The 22,663-nt window shown below is 41.6% G+C and overlaps 1 protein-coding gene and 1 long non-coding RNA gene across 18 annotated transcripts in view; one reads left to right on the top strand and one right to left on the bottom strand.

The window, feature by feature from the left end:
• FGGY (FGGY carbohydrate kinase domain containing) overlaps window positions 1–22,663 on the top strand; it is a 320,610-nt gene that overhangs the window by 168,237 nt on the left and 129,710 nt on the right. For 13 of the 17 annotated variants that reach the window (XM_075759257.1, XM_075759256.1, XM_075759259.1 and 10 more), the window contains one exon: window positions 21,396–21,608. In XM_075759257.1, coding sequence (XP_075615372.1) covers window positions 21,408–21,608 — 201 coding nt within the window. In that variant the 5' untranslated portion in view covers window positions 21,396–21,407. Of the gene's footprint in view, window positions 1–9,078; window positions 9,226–13,378; window positions 13,607–16,428; window positions 16,533–21,395; window positions 21,609–22,663 lie in introns of those variants that run through there. The other 4 variants (XM_075759270.1, XM_075759268.1, XM_075759264.1 and 1 more) reach the window with 4 other exon arrangements.
• LOC142602717 (uncharacterized) lies at window positions 421–14,459 on the bottom strand. Its single transcript, XR_012836484.1, has 4 exons — window positions 14,287–14,459; window positions 11,812–11,845; window positions 2,332–2,601; window positions 421–1,671 (listed from the first exon to the last, which is right to left on the bottom strand). It is a non-coding gene; the product is annotated as an uncharacterized LOC142602717 (long non-coding RNA).

Raw genomic sequence — 22,663 nt, 5'->3', positions numbered from 1 at the left:
ACCCCCGGCGGCTGGGATTCCATTGAGGGAAATGTTTGCAGCCCTTGGGGTAATTATCTGCCACCCTAATTTTCCAGTCCTGTACCTCCCAAGATAATGACTTTTCAGTGTACGTTGTGATGATGGGAACGCCGTGTCAATTAAAACATGATATTTCCACGTCTGCCACATACCGTAGGTAAGGAAACTGTTCTCGTGTTTGGATCACGCTCATAAACAATGTTCCTGGCAATTCTTGGAGGGGGTGGAGATACATACCCAGTCTTATATTCCTCCTACTTTTGAAACAGTCAGATATAACATAGCCTAAAATAAGAGTGCAGTTACTATTTATCTCCTTCCTCTATTTTTTATCTTGCTTTATAACAACATTTCCTAGCTGGGGCTGACAGAAATGGCAAAAATGTACAGTAGTTCTGATTTTTGATTTGTCTTACTTTTTATTTCACTCTCAGTTTTTCAGACTGGACAATGTTTCAAAAAGGTGATTAAAGCTATGATGGTTTAATCATTGCTTCAGAAAGACAAACCGTAAAATCCAAGGGCTAGCAACTAGAATGTGATTTTAAAAAATGCTTAAAGCGGTTTCTGCTGCTTGTGCTTAACACTGGAAGGAACTCTGAATCACAGCTGTCTTCTCTGCCAAAAGGTTTTTTAACTTTTTTACATGGATTACTATATATGTTTTAATTTACTGATGGCATTTGCTCCATTTGATTTATAGTAAGGCTTTATGATTGTCAGATTAGTGTAAGAATGCAAGTAGTAAATTTAAAATGTACCTTTGGTGGCTCTGTTATGTTTACCATCTTTTTCCATGTTCTTTCTAATATTATGGCAATAGTCTAAAGAAGTTTTTGATGTGATGCACTGAGTATTCTGATTCGTAAGAGAGCTCAACATTGGGTACGTCATTTACCAGGTCACTGCTGTCAAAAGCTATTGCATCCTCCTTCCCTCCTGACCCAAGCTTGATTAATCTTTCCATAGTTTTGGTTCTGATACAGTTTTGAAACAGTGTTGATTTTCCCAGGAAGCCTTAAGTAAGAACCTAGGCATCTGCTTCATGCTCTTTGGGCGGCTCAAACAACTGCACAGGGAATAGAATAATCTCCCCCAGACCTCTGACAGCATCACATTTCCACTGTTTGCAACCTGCCCCCCTGTCACGGTGCCCGGTACGCGTAGCACGAGCAGAAGAGCTGGGGAGACTCCTGTTTTCTGGGCCATGACCTGTGAAGCTGCATGATTTTAGGAAAGACCAGGATAGCTCCAGGAGGAGGGAAGTGTTGTAGCTCTTTTTCTCTGATTCTGCTCAGAAGTCAGAAGTTTTCAGCATCAGTGTGTATATTCTGATTTCCATCTGTCATGCAAAGCATAAATCCAAAGCACTGTGTGAGATCAATCATGCCCAAAATACTTAAGGTTACCTAAAATGTTGGAGAATTAACATCGAACATTTTTCTCCCGAGTTCTGAGTGGTGCAGACGTTCTGTTAATCATATATTGCAAGCTCGGGCAATACATTAAGTTTGGGAAATAGATTTATGTAACAAAGATGAAGCAGAAGTAACTGGATCCACAAATGTCTTTGTACTCACAGCTGTCTATGATTGTTTCATTACGTTTCTTTTTATCCTGTTTTGCTGTGACCACCTACTGGCATTGTATCTGTAAGGAAAGTAAAAAAAAGCAAGAAATTCTAACATGTAAGAAATACAAAATAAATCCTGCGACATTTTCTAATATATGAATATTCCTAAATGCCAGACTAAAACATCCCTCCAACGGTTTCTTTTACAGACTCTCCTTGTTCCAGAAACTTGGCCTGAGTTAGGAGGAAACCCCATAACTGTCCCTTAAAAGTTGAATTTCATCAGTGTGGGTAAGATGTCAGCCAAATTCTTTAATGGTGTAATTCCGTGAAAATCAGAAATTCTACACCAGGACTGAATCTGCCCCATGGTATACAATTATCTCCCTAGAGGCAAGACTTTTGGAAACAGTATCATATTTTAATTATAAGCAGACAATTTGTTTTGGGTTGTATACAGAGCATGAAAATCTAACTGCTATAGGAACTAGCTACATACATGGTGATTTTATTTCTGTTTCTAGTGCTGCTTGGTTTATTTGTGTATGATTTGCAGGTGGCTAAATGATCCTACAAACTTCTTTTTATGTACTTGAATAAGCCCCCGGTGAATTTAAGATTTTAAAAGATTACAGTGCTGGCTTTAGAACATCATTTGTAATTTTGCAATGAGTTTAGGAGAAAAGCTGCCTGTTGTTTATAATCTGGGAAGTCCAGATTCCAGTTAACAATCTTACCCTTGGAGAACAGACAATTAATTATATTTTTACGAATTAACAGATGCTGATGGTACTTTGCCTCTCATGACTGTGTTCACTAGTTTCAAAGGGCAAAATAGGATCTGCCTTTTGTAGAAAGTCCCAGGCACGGCAACAGGACATGCTGCTTGAAGTGTGGTTGAGCCTTCAACTCTTCTCCATGCTGACTGGATTTTGGCATCACTGTGTGATACATCACCACTGTAATAAGATGTCTCACGTAAGCTGGTCATATTCTATGGAAAAAGCCTTGAAAGGAAGTTGCAGAAAAATAGTTAACCTCTTAGTTATTTTTCATGAGATGTAAGGTATTGTGAATTTAAAGAGCTCGACACATTTTCACAGCTGGCTTGTGAAATTCATTTCCAGCTCAACAGATTATGATTTCATGATTTTGCACATCTGGAATTTTGCCATACAGTTATGGTGGAAGATTGTCTCTGGGAACTCTGCCTCGCAGACAGAGCAAGGCAGCGTGTCCGCTCCTGGTCAGCGCCGAGTCAGCCCTGTCTGTGAGTTGTAACCTGCCTGCCCGGACCTAGGAACCTTCTGTTCCATGAGGCAAAGGCTGCAGTTGGCCCGGACATCAGCGATCTCAGGAATTACTTGAATATAAATGCTAATGATAAAGTCCTATTTCTAATATTTAAGGAGTGTAAAGGGATATGCAAAAGTTGCAGGGGTAGGTGTAGTGTGTGTTCACAGACTGAGTCTCTTCTGGGCAGCAAACAGAACATTTTCACATGCTGCTAACACGGACGGGTACAGCAACAATGTGTGCAAAGACTGTTGGGCACCCATGCTGCCGCAGTAGGCTATTTTTCTGGCCATGCATTTGGGGAGGGGGGTCTTCTCCTCAACCTAATCTCTGGAGATCTGGCAGTCTTCCCAGAGGGGAACCAGCTGATGAAAACACGATTTTCAGCCAGAAATTTGTCAGTATTCACAGCACAGAAGGAGAGTTTCTAAAGGTGGCAAGAGTCATGCGCATTTTCCCTTGGTGTATCACTGTATGGCAACAAAGTCATCTATTCTCCCACCAGGATCACTCGGTGTCACAGAACTTCACTTACTCTTGTGGCACTGGTAGTGCGGTTTAGAAAGAAAAATCCCCGTGCTGTCTGGAATGCTCAACTGTTGGGTACCAGAGTCAGAAAACATCCTGCCTGCCGCAAACGTTAGGAAAACAGAGCAGCCCTGACTCAAGTGCCAAGTGTTTTTTTGGAAGGCTGGCTCCCCTGGGAATAAAAGATGTTGGTATCCAGCCAAGAGGGCAGGCAGGAACAGGCCCTGGGCAAGACACTGGAATTTTGGTGGAGCTTGAAATATTGCATGCTTGTTTGTATCGGCTTCTGACTTTTGTATTAAAAGGTGAGCTACCCAAATCTTAAGGAAATGCGTCATGAATTGATAAAATCTGAATTATTTTTTAGCTGTATTTACAGCTGTGTAAAACAGGGATTTCCCTTTTGGGCTGCTTTAGTATCTAGGAGTAACTTAATATCTCTGTTAAAACCAGAAAAAGTCCCCCAAAGGAAATTTCCTTTTTTTCCTACTGTACACTCAAAAATCCCTTCTTGTCGTTGGATATATTCAGTTGTTTTTTACTTCCCTATTTCCCTGTTTGAATGAATAGTCCTAGTCTAATGACTCAGTAAGCATTTCATCCAGAGTATTCCCCAGCTTCTATTTCCTATACCAGTGCTATATTGCTTCTTAAAAATAAAATTGAAAACCACCCTCAGGTGCTTGTATGAACTGCCAAAGCAAGCACATGTTACATGAACCTTTATAAATCTTTTCTTCCCTTCAGTTGTTATGCTAATCAATACCTAAGTAAGCGGAATTTTTGAATGCTCAGAGATCCATTTCTGCTTCTGTAAGTAAAACAATTTGCTTATCTGCTTCTTTTGTTTTGGTAGATGAATTGGGTTTAGATGAGGTTTTCTGCATAGAAATTCTTGAAAATGCTATACATAAGTGGGAAAATTGCAAGAGAGGAGGAGATTGTATATATAGATAGATTTTAGATTATTCATTTCCTCTTTATCTTAATTTTAGAAAGATTTGAGAGATAGTAGATTAAATCCCTTCGTGGCTTTTTTTCCAGTGTTGCAAAGCAGCTCAGTAGCCAGCGTGGCTAGTCTCTAAGCTCCCACCTCCTCTGAGAAAAACTTAGGTAACGTGAAGTTGACTTAGCGATGTCACTTATGCTGTCCTTGGCCTCACAAAAGGATGCTGGGTGAGAATATGTCACCACAATCTCTCTTTTATCTGTGCTGAAGTTTGGCACTGAACCTGCGTAAGAACTGGGTTTTTTTCCCCTGTGGTGGTAGAATCATAGAATCGCAGACTGGTTTGGGTTGGAAGGGACCTTAAAGCCCACCCAGTTCCACCCCCCTGCCATGGGCAGGGACACCCTCCATTAGACCAGGTTGCCCAAAGCCCCATCCAACCTGGCCTTCAACACTTCCAGGGATCCAGGGGCAGCCACAGCTTCTCTGGGCACCCTGTGCCAGGGCCTCAGCACCCTCACAAGGAAGAATTTCTTCCTAATATCTAATCTAAATCTCCCCTCTTTTAGTTTAAACCTGTCACCCCTTGTCCTATCACTACACTCCCTGATAAACAGTCCCTGTCCAGCTTTCCTGTAGCCCCTTCAGGTACTGGAAGGTGCTGTAAGGTCTCCCTGCAGCCTTCTCTTCTCCAGGCTGAACAACCCCAACTCTCTCAGCCTGTCTCCATAGCAGAGATGCTCCACCCCTCTGAGCATCTTCGTGGCCTCCTCTGGACTCGCTCCAACAGCTCCATGTCCTTCTTGTACTGTGGACCCCAGAGCTGGATGCAGTACTCCACAGTGGTTGTTTCAGCTGTCAGTGTGTACCCACGCTTTCTGATTTGAGGCCCAAAAAAAAACCCCAAAGCGGTTTCTGTTCAGCCTCTGGGGTGGAAGTGCACCCCGCTGGACTGAAAGATCTTGTCTGGTATCTTTGAGAATCCTGAAACACTGGATTCAGAAATGCTAACAGTTTTTCCACTTACTTATTTTTGCAAAATGCCCTGTTGACTGCAGAGCTTGGCCCAAGTATTTGCATTTCCAGCACGGCCATGGTGGGCCATTCAGCAAGGCGTTCTGCATACAGTTTTCTGCTGGGGCTTCTCACCTGCGTACACAGGCGCTCCTAAAATGACGATTCGCACTAGCATTCAACTACAGGCTGGGCTGCTGGGCCAGAGCTTGCATCCAGCAAGGCTGAGAGATGTTTCTGCATTGATCTCAACACAGCGGGACTGGATCTTTATTTCCTCACCAAGGCTGGAAAATGTTCCTTCTGTCTCTTTCCCCTTCACAGACATATTTTCTTTTCTTTATAGAATAAGTCATTTGTCTTTATCTCACCATTCACCTCTCTTTTTGATTGCAGTTAATGGAATTGTCACCTTTATGTACTCATGTTCCATTTCTCAACCTGTCTGGACTTTGGCCTCCAAAGGTTACCACTGCTAGTGAAGTAATATGATTAAGTGAGTCTTTTTAGACAGATTTATGCAAGATTTCTTCTCCAGCAAGTGTCACATCTAGTCTAGTTCTGCAAAAGAGAATATTTCAAAGATGCCAACTGTCATCTAAAACCACTAAATTGTTCTGCAGTGCTGGTCAAGAGGACTGCAGGCCATCTTAGAGCAATGCTGATTTACGCTACCTGAAGCTGTATCCCCACAGCTTGAAATACGGGCTTTTGTTAATAATGAAAAAAAAAGAACGTTCCTGTCTCACAGAAAGCACATTTAAAATGGAATTTTCATTAGTTACTCTGTAATGAAAAGGCAAAAGGGTATACTTTAAGTGAACCTGTCCAGAATCTTGGAAAAATAGGGAGGTTATTTGAAGCGGTAATATGTAAAGCAAAACCACAACAGCCACACTCTAAACAGAAAAAAGTGGTCTTGTGTTGCATTTAAGGTACATATGTCAACAACATATTTTCAAGTTTATAGAAAGATTTTGAAATTATAAAGGATTCACTGCACACATATCTACTCTTCCTGCATTTGATACGAAACAAATTAATCATCATTATTCTGCAGTAATATAATACCCCTTAACCCTCAGCCTTTCAGAAAATTTCAAAGGAGTAATGAATTAAGCCTCATGTGGTCTTGGGAATATGTGATAATCTAAACTTTGATTCTTTAATTAAAAAAAAAAAAAGCATTTTCAGGACTTTGATTTCAGAGGCTGGAGAAGTTGTAACTCTTCTTGAAAATATCTTCATTTGTCACTCCCTTGGAAAGAAACCATGTGAGTGCTAGAGAAGTGTAATGAAATGGAAAAATGTATTAAGGAAAAGTTAATATATTTGTCTGTACTTACAGACAGAAAACTTGGTTGGTGGTTTTTTTTTTGCTATTTATTGGAGCAAAAAGACCTGGATAAATCAAGGTACTAATGTGATATAGGTGTAAAAAAGGCAAAATGGATCCCTGTCTATAACTAAAAGGGTGCATAGGGAATTATTATTGCCACTGTATAGTCATTAGCAAGACATCATTTTGAACATTATGCATTATGTTGGAGTATGAGCACTCATGTTCAGAAAAGATGAATTCTGACTGAAACAAGTGCAGAGAAAGCTTATTAGATAATCCAAAACTTGTTGTGAAAGAAAATCTTAATGGTTAACGTTTAACTTAGCAAAACAAAAGTAAAGAAGGGATTCAAATGGTATCTACAAATGCACTGTCGGAGGATAACAAGTATTATTAATATTAAAAGAAAGCATTGGCAATTTATGAGTATACGGATGACATAAATAATGAAATTTGGTTTTAATGAACAGAGGAATAGGATTCTGGAACAAAAGAGCCAAGAAGGGAGATAGTTGGGAGTGTGAAGAGCAAGAGCTATATAGCAGAGCTCAGCATACATATGGAAAGGTTTATAGGATTTGATTGTCAGAGGTGGTAAAAGCACACTCAGGTCTGCTTCTCTGGGCTTCGTTTTACTGCTTTTCACTTGAACAAAACATTTTGGTATTACCAGAGTCACAGTACTTTGCTTTGGGTTACTGAACTAAGGTGAAACAGCTCGTTTCTGTCTCTGAACTTTACGCTTTCTCTCCGCGGCGCAGTTCCTTGGTCAGTGATAGCCTTACACTATGGTTTGTTCCCATGGGCCAGGTGCCCGCATGCCTGGACCGCTCTGACGCCGAGTGGGATGTACATGTCTCAGAGGAGAGAAATTTGCATCCCACTGCAGGAGGTGCAGATTTCCTGAGGAGCAAAGCTGAGCGTGAGAGCACACACCCCCACCGTGCAACAAGCTGACTGGGAATTACAGTCAGGAGGGTGGTATTTAAAAAAAAAAAAAAAAAAATCTGTCAAAGCAAAGCATTTGGACTAAAGCAAGAAAACTCAAAATACTTCAGTTTGGGTCAAATGTCCTTTCCTACCCCACCTAGACACAAGGTATTCCCAATGGAAAGTTGATTTTCACCCAGAAGGTTTCAGTTTTGTAGAAGTGGTGTTTTCCATCAGAAAATCATTCCAACGGAAAATTACTAACTGGGTCTAATACAAAGTGACTAGCGAAGTTCTCAAAATGATTCAGTGGCAAAGCTGGAATGAGAACCCACAGCTCCTGACCACGAACCCTGTGCTCTAAACCACGAGACAACACTCATCTTTCCCTGAGCAAGGTTGTTCCTGCATTATTTCTGCCTGGGCCAAAGCGGGAAAACGCTGGAAATGTTGCAAGAGAGTTTTTTGCTACAAGATTTCTTGCCATAGAATAGTTGGGGGATAACGGGAAGAATTCCTGGTGGCTTCCTGGAGCCTCCTGAGAAGTGGTTGGACATGGTGGGAGCGTGAGGGTATCCATCAGCTCCTCCCTAGGTGGGTTGTGGAGGGACGTGGTGGGGTCTGGTACTTCCCACTGCTGGAGCCTGCAGCCGCTGCCGGCACACCTCTCTCTCTCTTTTCAAGACGTGCTTCAAAATGACAAGCAGATCCTACTGCCCTGTCCTCCCTTTTAAGCGAACCTTAAATAGACTCAGGGTTTATTCCTCACATTAGGAATTTTCCAACTTTTCAGGTAAAACTCTCAAACTGAGTAACCCCCTGCAGAAAATGTAACTCATGTCTTGCAGTCCTGTTTTATTTAAGAAGTGATTATGTATTTATAGTTCAAGGTGGAAGATGTTTCAGACTGTCCTTGGTCCAGACATACCCTTCTGCTTGTTTCCTTGTATTTATTCTTCCCCTGGCTCTTGGTGTGGCTTCTTGCAAGCTAAATGTTTCTGCGACCCCCAATATTTCTGCAGTCTTGTAGGGCAGCAGAGCTGTGGCTGAGAAAAACGATTTAGCAACAACCCCTTTGACAAAAAGAGCCAAACCTCCTCCTCGTTTCTGTTTTATTTGCTTTTAAATAAAGGAGAAATACGATTCCCTTTCCGAGGCAAAAATATTCGTATCAGTTGAATTCCTGACAGGGCACACAGTGCACGCTCGGCTTTCCAGGGCAGTGCAGCTTGACAGCTATACCTAACACACAGCAGATCCCTTTAACAGCGCTCGGGGCGAGCTCCACACGCGGGCCCCCAAATGCAAACCAGATGCCGGCACAGGCCGGCGCAGCCCTTCAAAGGCGAGCGGGGGAAGCTCGGCCGCTCCCGCCTCCCCTTCCCCGCCCCAATGGGGGACGGCAGCGCAAGCGCGGCCAGACCGGGCCGGGCCCAGGGAGACAGGGCGGGGGGAGGGAACGCGGCGGGTTTCCCGGCAGCGGCCGGCGGTCAGGAAATTGTCCTGTCAGGAAAAGCGCGGTTTCTGTAGCCCGCTCCCTGCGCAGCTAATATAGTGTTTCAGTTTGGACAAGTAAGTGACTGGCGCTCGTCGAGCTCCGGTGGCGACTGGCCGCGGCCGGGCGGGCTCCCCCTCAGCCAGGCGAGGCGGGCGCCGCCCGTGAGGGGAACGTGCTCCCTCAGCCCCGCGCGCGCCGCCGCTGGCCGTTACGGCCGTTAACGGTGGCGGCCCGGCCCGGCCCGCCCTCCTCTGCCTTGCCTGCTAGGCCCTGGCGAGCTCCCTCTCTGGAGCTCGGCGCTGAAAGCGGAACGCGGTGACATTCGGAAAACTCCTTCCCTGTTCATGAGGTGCTGCTGGCTGAGAAACCCTGTCGCGTTTGCGGGTTTTTTTTTAATTAAAAACCCTTGTGGTGCACGTGTGTAACACCCCCCTCCGGCCTTTTCTCCAGGGAAGCCCTCTCGCTGCACTGCCAGGCCCCATGCTGCTTGTCCAGGGCATGCGTTGGCAGCGCGATTAAATTGCTCTGAATCAGTTTCAGAGCCTGTTTTTTTGCGTAGCTGGTGGGACGTTATAGAATTTACACTCTCATCTCCTTGCCTGACTTCCCGAAGTTTGCTTTTATTGATGTTTCTCAACAGCACAGCCTATATATAATGCCTAAATTTAATGAGAATGGGTCTGCCCTTTTTCACAGTCCCTTTGCGCTGACAGGCCCCAGGCAGCGTGGGGGTGCGCAGTGCCTGGGGAGGCACTGGAGGCTTTGCAGGGCTAGGGTAGGCATATTGCTTCCTCTCAGTGCCTCCTGCAGATTGCGGTGTAGGAGTCACCATTTTCCCTGCAGCTTTTCCCTGAGCTTTAAATGGCAGCACTCAGGTCACCTGACGCAGGCAGTTGGGACACGTACATCACTTACATACTTGCTTAATCCTCCAGATCCCTGGGAGATTTCCTTAAATGTATTTCTTGCCCTTACTCAAGTGGTAGTTTCCAGTCTTGTATTGCTGGCACAGGTATTGCTGGCACTGGTGTCCTCTCGCTCCTTGCTTCCACCACTGCCTCCTTCCTCTTCTCCCCTTCCTCTTCTCCCCATCCTCTTGCAGCTCCTTTTTCTCGCACCTTTGCAGCACTGTCTCCTTTGCATGACAGTTGCTCCTGCGTTCTCATAAGGCTTGTGGGCTGGCATGGAGCCCACCCCAACAACCTGGTGGAGTTTACTAGTGCTCTGCTCCAGACCTCCCCATAATGGCTGTGTTCCTCGGTAGTGATGTGCTCTGCACTGGTTAGGAACTGGTGACCTTGCAGATTCTTTTTCTACTGAGGTGCCTGGGACTTGTTAGCGAGTTTAGTAAATTTAGCATCAGTGGTGCTTCTCTGGAGAAATAAATGTCAGGGAAGGAGAGGAGAGGGCTTTCTCATCTCCGAGATTCTTAGAAAGTAATAGACACATTACTGTGAAAGCGGTCTCCTCCTTTTTCATCCTCATGTATTCCCTCATCCTGGAAGACTGTTCACTTAATTTATTGAAATTAACTTTTTTCTAAATGTACTTAAATATAGTACAAAAAATACTGAAATTTTGAAATGTCTTCAAATGTTAATGGCTCCCATTCCTTTAGCAATATGTACTGGCATATGTTAAAAAAAGAAAAAAACAGCTTTTTTTGTTTGTTTGTTTTTCCTGGGAAGAGTGCCTGGGATAGGAGGATGAAAGAGGAAAACAGGGAATTGGGTTCTTGTAGGGACAGCTGTTCCCAGCTGTAAGAATCAGGGCAGAAATAAATTTATAGTGTCAGGAGAGACTAAATAAGCTAGTATTACGCTGGGAAGATTTTATGTGTATTCTTAGCCACTTTTGTTAGTCTGTTCTGTGTTTCTAATAGCCCTCAGCTAAATTATCATTTTAAAATGTTGGTTCTTTTGGGGGGGGGGGGGAAGCGTCTCTTCCCAAATAAGGGTTCTTTTACCCATTTTGTTTCTTGTCCTTCCCCAACAAGTCTGTCTCCTGTCTTTCCATAAGCCATTCTTCCTTTAAGCATTCTTTTGATTCTGTTAGAGGTTGATCTGTTTCCTGAGAACTAGTAGATTTACATGAGAGGATCAGAATAGCTCTCCTGTGTGTTCCTGTTTTGTATCTTGGGCTTTTCTAATGACTCATGTTGAAATTTTTCCCTGGTACCTGCCACTGGAATATCAAAGAGCCTGATGTGCAAAATCGACAGTATTGGCATGGCCTTGGTAGAAATGTGTTTCTGAGCTTCATTTTCAAAGGGAAATCTCTGGTCAGCATTGTCTGGGTTTTTGGCTCTTAATACCTTCTGGTTGGCATCTTGAGCTGCCTTTGACTTCCCCTCTGCATTTCCACATGTGAAAGGGAAAGTACTCAGAGTACATAAAATAAAGTTTGAAAATTTGTGACCTTCAGCTGTGTGAGGCAAGCAAGCTTGCAAGCTCTTGACTTCTGGGATGTTTTGAGATAATCACTGAAGGGAACTTACAGAGAAGTGTTGGCCTGATACCCTTTCAGCCTTGTCTTTGTGGGAGTTTGAAATTATGAGACTGATAGGATCAATAAGGTGGCAGATTTTGCATTGATAAAAACAAAACAAACACCACCCCCACCCCCCAGCTGTGTATGTAGGGAGAAGGAAGAGAACTCACTGGCTTCAGATGAGCAGATGGGATTCTTCTTTCACTGTTAAAAAGAAAGGGATGTAGACATGTTACACATGTATGGTCTATCTAGATACCTGATTTTTGTGCAGAATTTGTGTTTCTTTTAACCTAAGCTAATGTGCAACCTCACTTCCTCTTAAGTAGTTGTGACAGGGACTTCAGGGCTAGTGGTTTTGGAATTGCAGCCCAAATAAATGTTTAATTTTAAAATCACAGATTACTTAGGGCTGTCATTCTTCTCATGCTCTTACTATGCAAGAGTGAACAAATACTGTATAGTAAACTCTGGGTTCGGCTTATAGACACATCTTTGCTTCTGGGCTGTGCATCTTGAAAGAAGTGGTTTACAGCATGTCTTTAAAAATTGATTTCACTGTTGCATCTACTACTGGCCTAAGTGTTCCAGTATCTGCCAGGAGTAATTATATAGACAGTTGGTTCAGATGTTGCTTAAATGTGTAAGCCTTGATGGGAAATGCAGTGGATTTCAGCCAGAATGCTAATTTTGATGTTTTGTCATTTCATAAAACTGTGAACTCCGAACAAATTATTTTTATACTGATGTGCTGATATGTAATCACACAGCTACTGCCAAATTCAACCTTGATGTAGAACTGGAATCTACAGATGTGATCAGAGTATGAGAATTAACCTAAATTGGCTAATTTGGTATCCACAGTAGCATAATGGCTTTATTTACCCAGGATTCCAGGTAAGCGTATGTACCCTGCACTGAAGCTCATGGTACTGAGGCTGGTTTGCTCCAGGAGTGCGGTTTAAAGCTAGTGTGTGTATGGTTACATGAACTGTAATTGTGCCTTTTGAACTGCATTTTACTTCAAATTATATTTTATAGTTTGAACAGATATTTTGTAAATTAACATTATTGTGCTAAGGATGTGTTTACTGTATGCTTTTTGTGTGTGTGTGTGTTTTGTTTGTTTGGTTTTTATTTGTTTCTCCATTTCCATTATAAAAGAACAGAGTGAAAAAAATGCAAGTCACATTACAGGAATCTGCCTCTCTTTTACAGGCAATGAACAGATTGTTCTTCCTGTCCAGCATGGGGTAGGTTAAAGTGACAGAGACATAGGAATAAGAAAGATCTTCCTTAGCATTAGATTAATAAGTTGATGGAACCAACCACTTGGGTCCATCCATCATTTTGGAGCCTGTTACCTCCTTTCAGCTAGTCATGAAGCTGTTACAGTTACAATTTATGTAATAATCAGATGGCATTTTTTTCCCCCTCACAGTCAATGTAAACAAGATAGTGTCTCCTTTCAGAGCTTCAAGCATTCTGCAGTGTCATTTGGGACATGTCTGTCTGCGAGATCATTAGCACAGCCTTTAGGGATGTGTGCAGCTGCAGTGTCAGAGGAGGGAATAGATCTAAATAGGTTGGTGTGCATGAATTGTATCGATTGCCGTTTTCCGGGTGTGGAGAAGAAAGGGTGCTGCTATATACCCTTTTAATTCCTTAGTTTTTCCTGACTGAGAATTGTGTCTCGGCATAAACTAATCAACATTTCCTCTGTTTGACAAATTGTAGGTTATGGCAAGCATTCAAAATCCTGCAGATGTGTGAGTGCACCTGTGATGTTCACAAGTGTCAAGAGTTTAATCCTGAACTACTAATGTGGCTGGGAGTTTTGCCACTGACTTTAATGGATGCAGGATCAGACCCTGCTTTTGAAGTGATGGCCCGGGCCAAGAGAGCCCCAGAGGGCTTTGGAGTTGCCGGGTTTCCCCAGTAGTATGTGTCTTCTCTCCTCATCTTGTGAGTGTGTTCTTGTAGCTCTTTGCTCAGCCTTCCTTTTTCCTAAGAGCTCCCCTCTGCAGCTGTTTCCTGCTGTTCCCGGTGTTGGACAAGCAGTGGAGCAGAGAGAGCTGAACTTGTTTCTTTTGTGCAGCATAGTTACAGGCTGGGGAACAATTGGGGTAGCCCAGTTTACCACTGTCAGGTTGATAATCTTAGAGTGAGAGAGCTGGTCTGTCTTTGGTCTCACAGACTGTCTCTGTCCCGGCAGCCTGGCCGCTTTGCGAGGCATGCTGCGGTGTTAGTATCGTGCCTGTTGCAATGCAGAGCCTATCAGAGCATGCAGCAACCATGTGCGTGCCTTGATCTTCCTTCCAAAGAAAACCAGGGTTAGCGCTAGCCTTAAGTCTTCTCCAAGCATATAGTTGGGAGGAGCTCCTGGATTCCTCTGTTTAAGTACACTTTGAGGGCCACTGTTTTGGGAACTGCCTGAAATTTGAAATCTCTGGCCTTCCGTAGCCACCTCTGTGCTCCAAAGCAGCACCTTTCAGTTGACACCTACACATTATTTTTCTACTGTGAGCAATACCTCTACTTGCCCAAAGCAGACTTGGGGTCATTTCTTGCTGCACTGTATTGTGGTACTTATTATTGCCACATCTATGAACAGTCATAGAGCAGAAAAATGCTTTTTGACTTACCTGACCGTGTTAAGATTGTGAGTTCAGCTCATCACCCATGGTCTGGAGATAGCTGCAGTGACCCTTCTGGGGACGATTCAGAATGCGATATAATCGTGACTGCATGGAGAAGGTAAATTGCTTAATGTCTCCTCTAGCTCAGGAACTCAGGCACATCAAACAGAACTAGCAGGTGGCACGCCACGCTCAGAACAAATGAAAGGGTTTTCTTGCATTGTTTACACAGGACTTTATAATTCATTAACCCAGTAGTTTGCAGTTACAAAAGTTTCCCTGGAATCAAAAAGAGCACAAACAAATTTGAAGAGGAAAAAGCCTTCAAGTTCTGCTAATCCTAAAGATAAAATTTCTGGCTCAGGAAGTACCTCTACTGTAGATAGCAGGAGGAAGAAGGTGTCTTGGGGAAGTATCGCTGAATGAAAAGAGCAGGCATATGCATTTCTTATGGCTTCTGCTGTTTGTGGCAGGATACTGTACTAACTGGACCTTTCGTCTGACCCAGTGCAGCCATCCTCTTCTCTTTAATCACAGTCCAGGATGCCATTGCTCTTTTTTGATCAATGGTAATTTGGGCTGTATATGCCAGCGTGAGTTCAAGAGAAGAACTGGAAGGAGAGCATCATTTTTCTGTTTTACTACAAATCTCTTCTAGAGCAGATTATAGAGAAAACCAACTCTGTTGTACATTGAAGAGCTTGATATTTGTTGACACTGGTCATGCTGACATCTTTCTCCTGTTCATGAGTGAGATATCTATGTAGGCAGTAGAAGCTGAAAATAAATAAATTTTGAATCTCATTTCTTAGAATAATTTGCTTAGTCATTTTCATTTCTCTGCTAATTAGTTACACCAGGATAAACCAGGATATGTCTTGCATTATATTAGAGCAGGTGGAAGTAGTTTGGCCTGAAAGTATTTAAAATGCAGGAGATGATAGAATTAAAGGCAAGGCAGCAATGAAGTAATGGCTTTGTCTTGGACACTGAGAGGGGGGAAAAAAAACACGATACAGAGAGACATTACAGAAGATTAGTACATCGTGAATTATTTATAGAGAGAAAAGGAGATACTAGAAAGTAGTAGAATATTTTCAGTCTTGTGGTGGGATTTATTGAGACTATGTTACAATGGGGGGGCAATTAGGAAGGTTTTGGTGGAACAATCTAAGTATTATGGGACTGGGAGTTGGGGTCTGATTCTACTCCTAAAATGAGGTCTCTTTCCTATTTGAAGCTGGCTTTCCTTGTTCTAAGATGTGAGAAAGCTCCACAGAATTTACCAGAGAATGGATTAAATAATCTAGAACTGTTTTGTTTTTAGTGAAGAAGCATACTTTCTCCAGCTTGGTTTTTATTTATTCCAGTTTTGTTATTGTTAACACAGTCCTCACATTCCAAAGACCAAGATCTCCTGCATGTACAGATTTCTCTTTTGGGAAGGGAAAAGGGGAGGTGAAGTGTGCTTTTTGTTCCTTGTTTTTGTTTTGTTTGCTTTTGGGTAACTGAAAAATAAGTGCTTCTTGATAGTACAGCATAGTCCCTTAGGCATTTAAGGGTATTATTCTATATTAGTGCCTTTACTATTAGTAAGGGTATTATTCTATATTAGTACTGCCCTTCAAGACAGCATTAGAATTCCCCATCTGCTCCCACTCTCCCACACAGACATGTGCCTTCTTTGTCTCTTCACATCCAAACAGGAATTAAAGCTTCTGGAAGAGAAAGGGAGTTCACTGTCTTCAAGTAGAGGTTGCTACTCTACCACAACCACTTTTGTTAGTTTACTGTAACCCTAGGAAGCCAAAGTGCTGAATTTCCAATGTAATGTCAAAAAATGCTTTTTTTTGTTTGTTTTATCTTTCTGCAGTTGAAAAGCAGCTTTATTTATTTATTATGAATTTTAGCTTTTATTTATTTTTTAAAGCAGCTTTTATTTTTTTTAGATCTTTTCACACTAAGATTATGAAGCCTAATTTGAGCCTGTTAATCTTTTTCTCAGTAATCCATAGAAAAGCAGAGCTGTACTACTAAAACCATACTGTTTATCCATGATCACTGGGTCTGGGCAGCCTGCAGCGTTCCAAAGATCAAAGTTTAAAACAGATGTGCCAGTTCTTCGTAATTCCTTGTATTTAAGCACACGATACCACAAAATCTATACTTGCCGCTGATAAATACTTCTGCTGAGCTTCGGGCTGCCTGCATGTGAGTGTGCAGCCTTCCTGTACTGTAGCTTTAACAGAAAGGTACGTCCTGGCAATTTGATACCGGTGATCTAAGGTAGGACAGACTGAGTTTAGTAGTTAGTTGTAATGAAACAGTCATCTGGTTACTTAGTCATTCGTTTTAAATTAAAGTAAACAATGTTAAGGATTTTCTTTTTTAAAAAGAAATATTTTTGCAAATGACAGTTTCACCCCTCCTTTTTTTTCCACTGTCTATGTGGGAAAACTAGCACATTTGTTTAAGGATAAACTGGGAAGTCTGTGGTTTCCAGCATGCACATTTTGAATAATATTTATACAGACTATTATTTAATGGGCCACATAAATATTTATCATATGCTGTAGCCCTTTGATCATAAATGCATGTTTGAAAAGCCATTCTGTCCCTGCTGTGATTTGCAAAGAAAGAGGCTATTGCTGTTTTAGTGCTTGCAGGGAGTTTTGGCTTCTTGTCCTGTTTTAGCAGTTATAGTCATGGACTAACATGGTCAAGCTGGACATGTCTTTTAAAAACTTTTTTTTTTCCTGTCTCCCTCTCTTTCTGTTTGCAAGTTCAAATAATAAGTTGTAAATATGAGGCCCTAATTCTGTAATGGACAAACAAAGCTGTATTGAAGTTTTGGAGGCCATTTTTTTTGACTGCAAGAAGCCAGGCCTCCTGAGTTAGATACTTCAGGGGCATAGAAGGTAGTATCACCACTTGAGAAGTCCATAAACATGCATCATCCATCCATCAAATATTTTGGTGGCTTGTTAGGAATATTGCGCTCAAGGATTTGACCTCTCTGACTGAACCTTTAGGACTTGTTATTTCAATTACTTTTCTGGTTTGCTGCTTTCTTCATGATTGTACTGACTGCAGAAGCTGTATGCTAAGACTCCAGTAGATAGAAAATCCAAACCAAAGTTTTATTTACACAACAAAGTTTTCTTTGCACATGGCAATGAATGCTGCTGTCCAGATTCCAAAGAAGGAGTTTATGCTGGGATCTTCTACCTCTGAACTCCATGAAAGAGTTTCTTCATTTCTGATTTGGAGCTTCCTCTTGTACCAGAGGAATCGTCTGTAAACAAAACTGAATAACAACATTCCTTTTTAAATTCTTAATAAAGTACTTTGGCTAAATATTTTCTACCAACCTCAGTGCTGAATTCTTAGGTTCTCAAGAAATACCTTTAGACAGAGTCCCTAATTGGTGACATTTATGACCTAGAGATGACAGGGCTTTTTGTGGATCTGGTTGACAAATAGGTGGCATACCAAGTGATCAGTATTCTAGAAAAACCCTTGGCATCAAATTATGTTTTTGCAAGCAGATCAGATCCTATTGCAGTGACGCTATACTTCGAACAGCCTTGGTAACTTAGTGCTTGCTGTGCTTCAAAAAAGGATTAATATTTACTTTTAGCCTTTTTTCGTAAGATACTGAAGTATTGCTTTGCAAATCTAGGTGAGCTTTACTCAGAGAAAGACCAGTTAAAATGGGTTTGTGGTTCTTGTTTTTAGACTTAACTCTTTCTTAGGTCCACTGATTTGCAGAAATAAAATAGTGGCTATGCATAGACTGATGTGTACTACTTGAGCATATAAACAAACTCTGCTTCCTGTGCAGTCACTTGCACATGCACATCCTGGTTGCTTAGTAAGGAAAAAGGAAAGTAAACATTACATGAGCTGATTGGGTTCCAGGTTTCAAATGTTTGTGGGAAGAATCCAATGCAAAGCTTCAATTTTAAGTGCTGAGTAGGAGGTACTATGAGCTTAATTCTCTAACATCTGTTAAGCTTGTTCTCTAAGTAGCAAAAACACATTAATGAGCTAAAATCAAGGCTGCCATACAAAGAAAAGAAATAAAAATTTAGAGTAATATTGTGTGTATGTGTGAGAAGGAGGCAGGATGTAAAATACTCCTTTTGTTATTTGTATTTTGTGAAAAGTAAGAAAGATTTGCCTAAGTTTAAAAAAAAAAAAAATCTGCTTTGCAGCTTGTGGTTTATTCTCATCTTTTTATGAGTCAGCAGCTAAAGGCAGTGCTGAAATGGGGAAAAACAGGGATATTCGTGAGATAGTATCAGGAACAGTCTTATGCAATTTCTTGCAAGTAACTAGCAGAATCTGCAGCCAGCCTTTTAAGTTTTGAGGAGATGGATTGCAAAATTAAAAAGTGAACATCATCTATTGAAAAGAATGTCTTAAAACTGCTTTTACAACCAAGGGCTAAGAGGAAGATGCAGAGTGCTGTAAGTGTCCCCAGCTGACAGATGCCGTATTAATCACTGATATCAGGAGAATTGTCATCTCTGTGACAGAGGCATTAGCTTTTGTTAGTCTGACCAGGTCATAGAGCCATGGCCAAGAAAATAAAGTGAGCTTTCTTGCCAATATTCTTAGGTGTTAGACTCATGGCTCATAGCTTGAACAGATGACCTTGCTTAACAAGATTAGTGTGTGTTGCATCTAATCTACTGGGCAGAATCAGTATGCTGAAAGAGAGTAGCTAGTATTTCAGTCAGTACCGCAATATGCTCTATAGCTTTGAGTTTTTTCTAGTTTCTGATATTGTTAAAAGCTAACGATCTGTGCAGCTTCCTCTAGCGACCTTGCTACGGTGCGTGCAGAATGTAATGTGATAACTGCTTTGGTTTGTACCAGGCTGCTTGGGCACTTTAGTGATGGACAGAAGTCCCTCATGCCAATGCTGTCCAAACGAAGAACAAAAAAAATGTTCCCGGCCCCCAGCAATGGTAGTCTAAGTATGAAATGACAGATTCAGGCAGTACAAAATAATCATATGGGACAGGTTGTGATAACAGATCTCCACAGACTAACCACATTTCTATGAACCATTTAAGGGTGAGGGGAAGCTCATCACCACCTCTTTAGCCAAGGCCTTGGTTTATGCTCTTTTAAGTGCAAATGAAACTTTGTCCTAATTCAGCTGTTACACTGCTTAATTATTATCCAGCATGATGCTTAGAGTTTTCTGAGATAGGGGAGTGACCTTTTTTCCCTTCTTTTTTTATTATTTGTTTCACCTGCTACCTCTAACCCTCAGTGCTAATAGAATTGTAATAGCCATCAACAGCAGTGGTTACAAGCCAGCTGTAGATGTGATTAGCCACTTACATTGTGCCAACACTATGTTCAAACTGACACCCAAGGATAGATCTTGACCTATACTCAAGATGTCAGGGAGGGGAAAAAAAGGGTTGGTTTTATGTCTTGTAGAAATAAAGTAAAAAACATTGCTTGCAAAGTTGAGTACAATTCACGTGGCTATATGATCAGCTATTACCGTCCAAAGGTAGAAAGAGAACTTTCACCATTTTCTGTTCCACTGCTTTTTCTATCAGGCTTTTGCTATACTTTACCACTAAGCTCTAGTTATTAAAAAAGATTAATTTGAAATGTGAATAATCGTATTCTACTAAGCAATACTTTGCAAATCTTTCCCCCTTTGCCTATGCCCCTCCCTCTAACCAACCCATCTTCCATATACAGAGGTAATCCAGGTCACTTCTTTGGCGAGATGTTTTTAATTAGAGTCATTTTGGTGCTCTGTAAGTACTGTGTATTCATCAAATTATAATTGATCCATTCATTTTCTGGAAATCAGAAGCTACGTGTCAGCTGAATTTTCTATGTTTCAGAGGCTTAATGGATTCATACAAGCATTAAACTTGGTACTTGTCTGATGTTTCAAATACTTTGTATCAGTTCTTACTTAACATTCTCCATGCTTGATTAAAATGTAAATGTTAACTATTAATTAAGGACAAACTGAGAAATTAAGTACAGTGTATTTGTCACTGTATTAAATGTCAAATAGTTAAACATAATATAGTGAAATAAGCAACTCATTGTGAATAATTAAATCAATTAACCTCACTTTGTTCTTGTAGGTTGTCAAAGAGTAGGCAGAGATTTCCTGCGATGCTGTCGTAACTCCACACATTTTCAGCAAATTATTTTCTGAATCTTTAAAATTGTATGGATTGATGGTGGATGGCTCTTAAAAGCCTAACAGCCTTTGCAGGTGGTGGTTTGTGGTTAGTTTGGCTTTTTTTTCTTTGGAGGGCTGAAAATTGGGTACCAGATTGTCACTTAATTGTTTTAATTATCAGCATCACACCACTTTTTGGGGGAGGGGAAACTGTTTTCAGATTCTGCAGAAATTCAGCCTGGCTCACTGTCTCATTCAGCAGGAATATGCTACTCACTAGCTGGTTGGTTCTATGGGAGGCAGCAGCTCTTGGCTCCTCCTTCCTCTTCAGTTCAGGGTACAGTGGAGCCAGGTGCACCACCCCTTTCACTACTTCAGGAGTATGATTTCTTTGCATTGAGGCAATGACATATCTGTTGCGGTTCTCGCTGTCTTGTCCTGAGGTGAATCCAACCAGGCATCAGCAGCTTCCCCATCTGCCAGAATTCAGGAAAACCCAGGAGTCTCTGCATTGAAATTTTCCTTCTGTGTAAAGCACCAGCTGCTGAGTTTCAAACTGTATTCTTTCCTTCCCTTCCTATCTCCTTCCCTCTTTTTCCCTTTATGTAGACATGATACTGTATGATCGCAGCTCATTTCCTTGACTGTATGAGTGCAGGAACTGTATCATAGCATGCATATTCTTACATGCCAATTTAAAATTTGCTTTTCAGGAACTTCTGTGCTGTGGAACTTATATACAAGCATTTGAAGAAAAATGGTACAACTAGGTCAAGACTAGAAAACTCCAATTAATTAAAATATGCCAAGGGAAGACTTGCTGCAAAAAAGAGTTATCAAGCAAAGTGCCAGTACAGCATCTCTCCTGTCCTGTTCAGCACAGTTTTCCATCATCAATCATTTTATCTGCTTACAACTTTTTTTTATTTTCCCCCAACAGGTTTTATTAAAAATGGACAGCACAAAGCAGACTCCAGTAAAATACTATGTTGGAATTGATGTTGGGTCAGCGAGCGTTCGCGCGGCTTTGGTAGACGGGTTTGGGACAGTAGTGGCACATGCAGATCAGCCAATCCAAATTTGGGAGCCCCGGCCAGACCACTACGAGCAATCCTCTGCAGACATATGGGCTGCCTGTTGCTCCGTCACAAAGGTATGCAAATAAAGAGAAAATGAAGGAGATACGTGTTGCACGTAGCTCTTCAAGTTTTGAAAGTTGAAGGTCTTCCAGTCACTGGCCTTTAACATCCAGTTTGGTGCATGCTGTATTACTGTATAACTTGTAACCATGCTTTTGCATTAAAGCACCTTGAGGATATGGCTGATGTAGCCTCACAATGTCTGTTACACAGGTGAGGAGCTGAAAGCAAGCATGAAAGAAGCTTGTGATACAACTGAAAATAGAATGAAAGCCCTTCCTTTGCGCTATTAGCTCAGGGGGAGGACTTACCCACTGCTTTCAGGATTCATATCTGTGGGTTTTGTTTTGCTGGTGTGTGTTCTAGCCACAGGACAGTTCTCTGAAGAGTCCAGTTTGCTTAGAACCTGGTAATGCATATATTTAAACATGTGCATTGGGCTGCACTGGAGTCACAAAGGAGCATTTATTGTAGAGAAGTCGTGATCTGTTTTGTGGATGGTGCCTAATGTCTGTCACCTGTGATCCTCATTAAGATGCCTGTCCAGTATTATAAGACCAAAATAAATTATACACGTTTGTGGATAGTATCAAGCATAAAACCAGACTGAAATAAACCTTACTCTGAGGGAAAATTTGTACCCTCTGATCCAGCAATCTGCTTGTACGTGCTGGTGGTAAATTAGTGACCTTGCTTGGCAGTGCACATGTAAGCCATTTCATCCTTCTTAATAAAGCCCTAGCCTGCTCCATGTTCTAACGTTGGCTTTTTAAATATTCATGATATGCTTGGTAATTTGCAGATGGGCAGTTCACCCATTCTCTTGTTATTGATCAGCCTTTTCAAACATTAATGAGCTTGGCTCTGCAGAAATGCCCTGAGATGGAGGAGACAAGGTGAGGGGGTAAGGAAGGAAAAGAAGGGAGTGACAGGAGTGATAGGGAAGAACAGCTTGATGTTAAAGCAGAACAAGTCTTTTATTCTGCTTATTTGATTTTTCTCTTTGTGAATTGCTTTGTTCTTGCTCTGGACCCCTTTAAATGCAATCTTTTATATGTAAGCAATAAAA

This window comes from Balearica regulorum, chromosome 8 (assembly GCF_011004875.1).
Source record: "Balearica regulorum gibbericeps isolate bBalReg1 chromosome 8, bBalReg1.pri, whole genome shotgun sequence".
In the NCBI taxonomy this organism is placed as follows: Eukaryota; Metazoa; Chordata; class Aves; order Gruiformes; family Gruidae; genus Balearica; species Balearica regulorum.
Note: the sequence above shows the minus strand (reverse complement) of the source record. Positions and strands in the feature narration are given on the sequence as shown.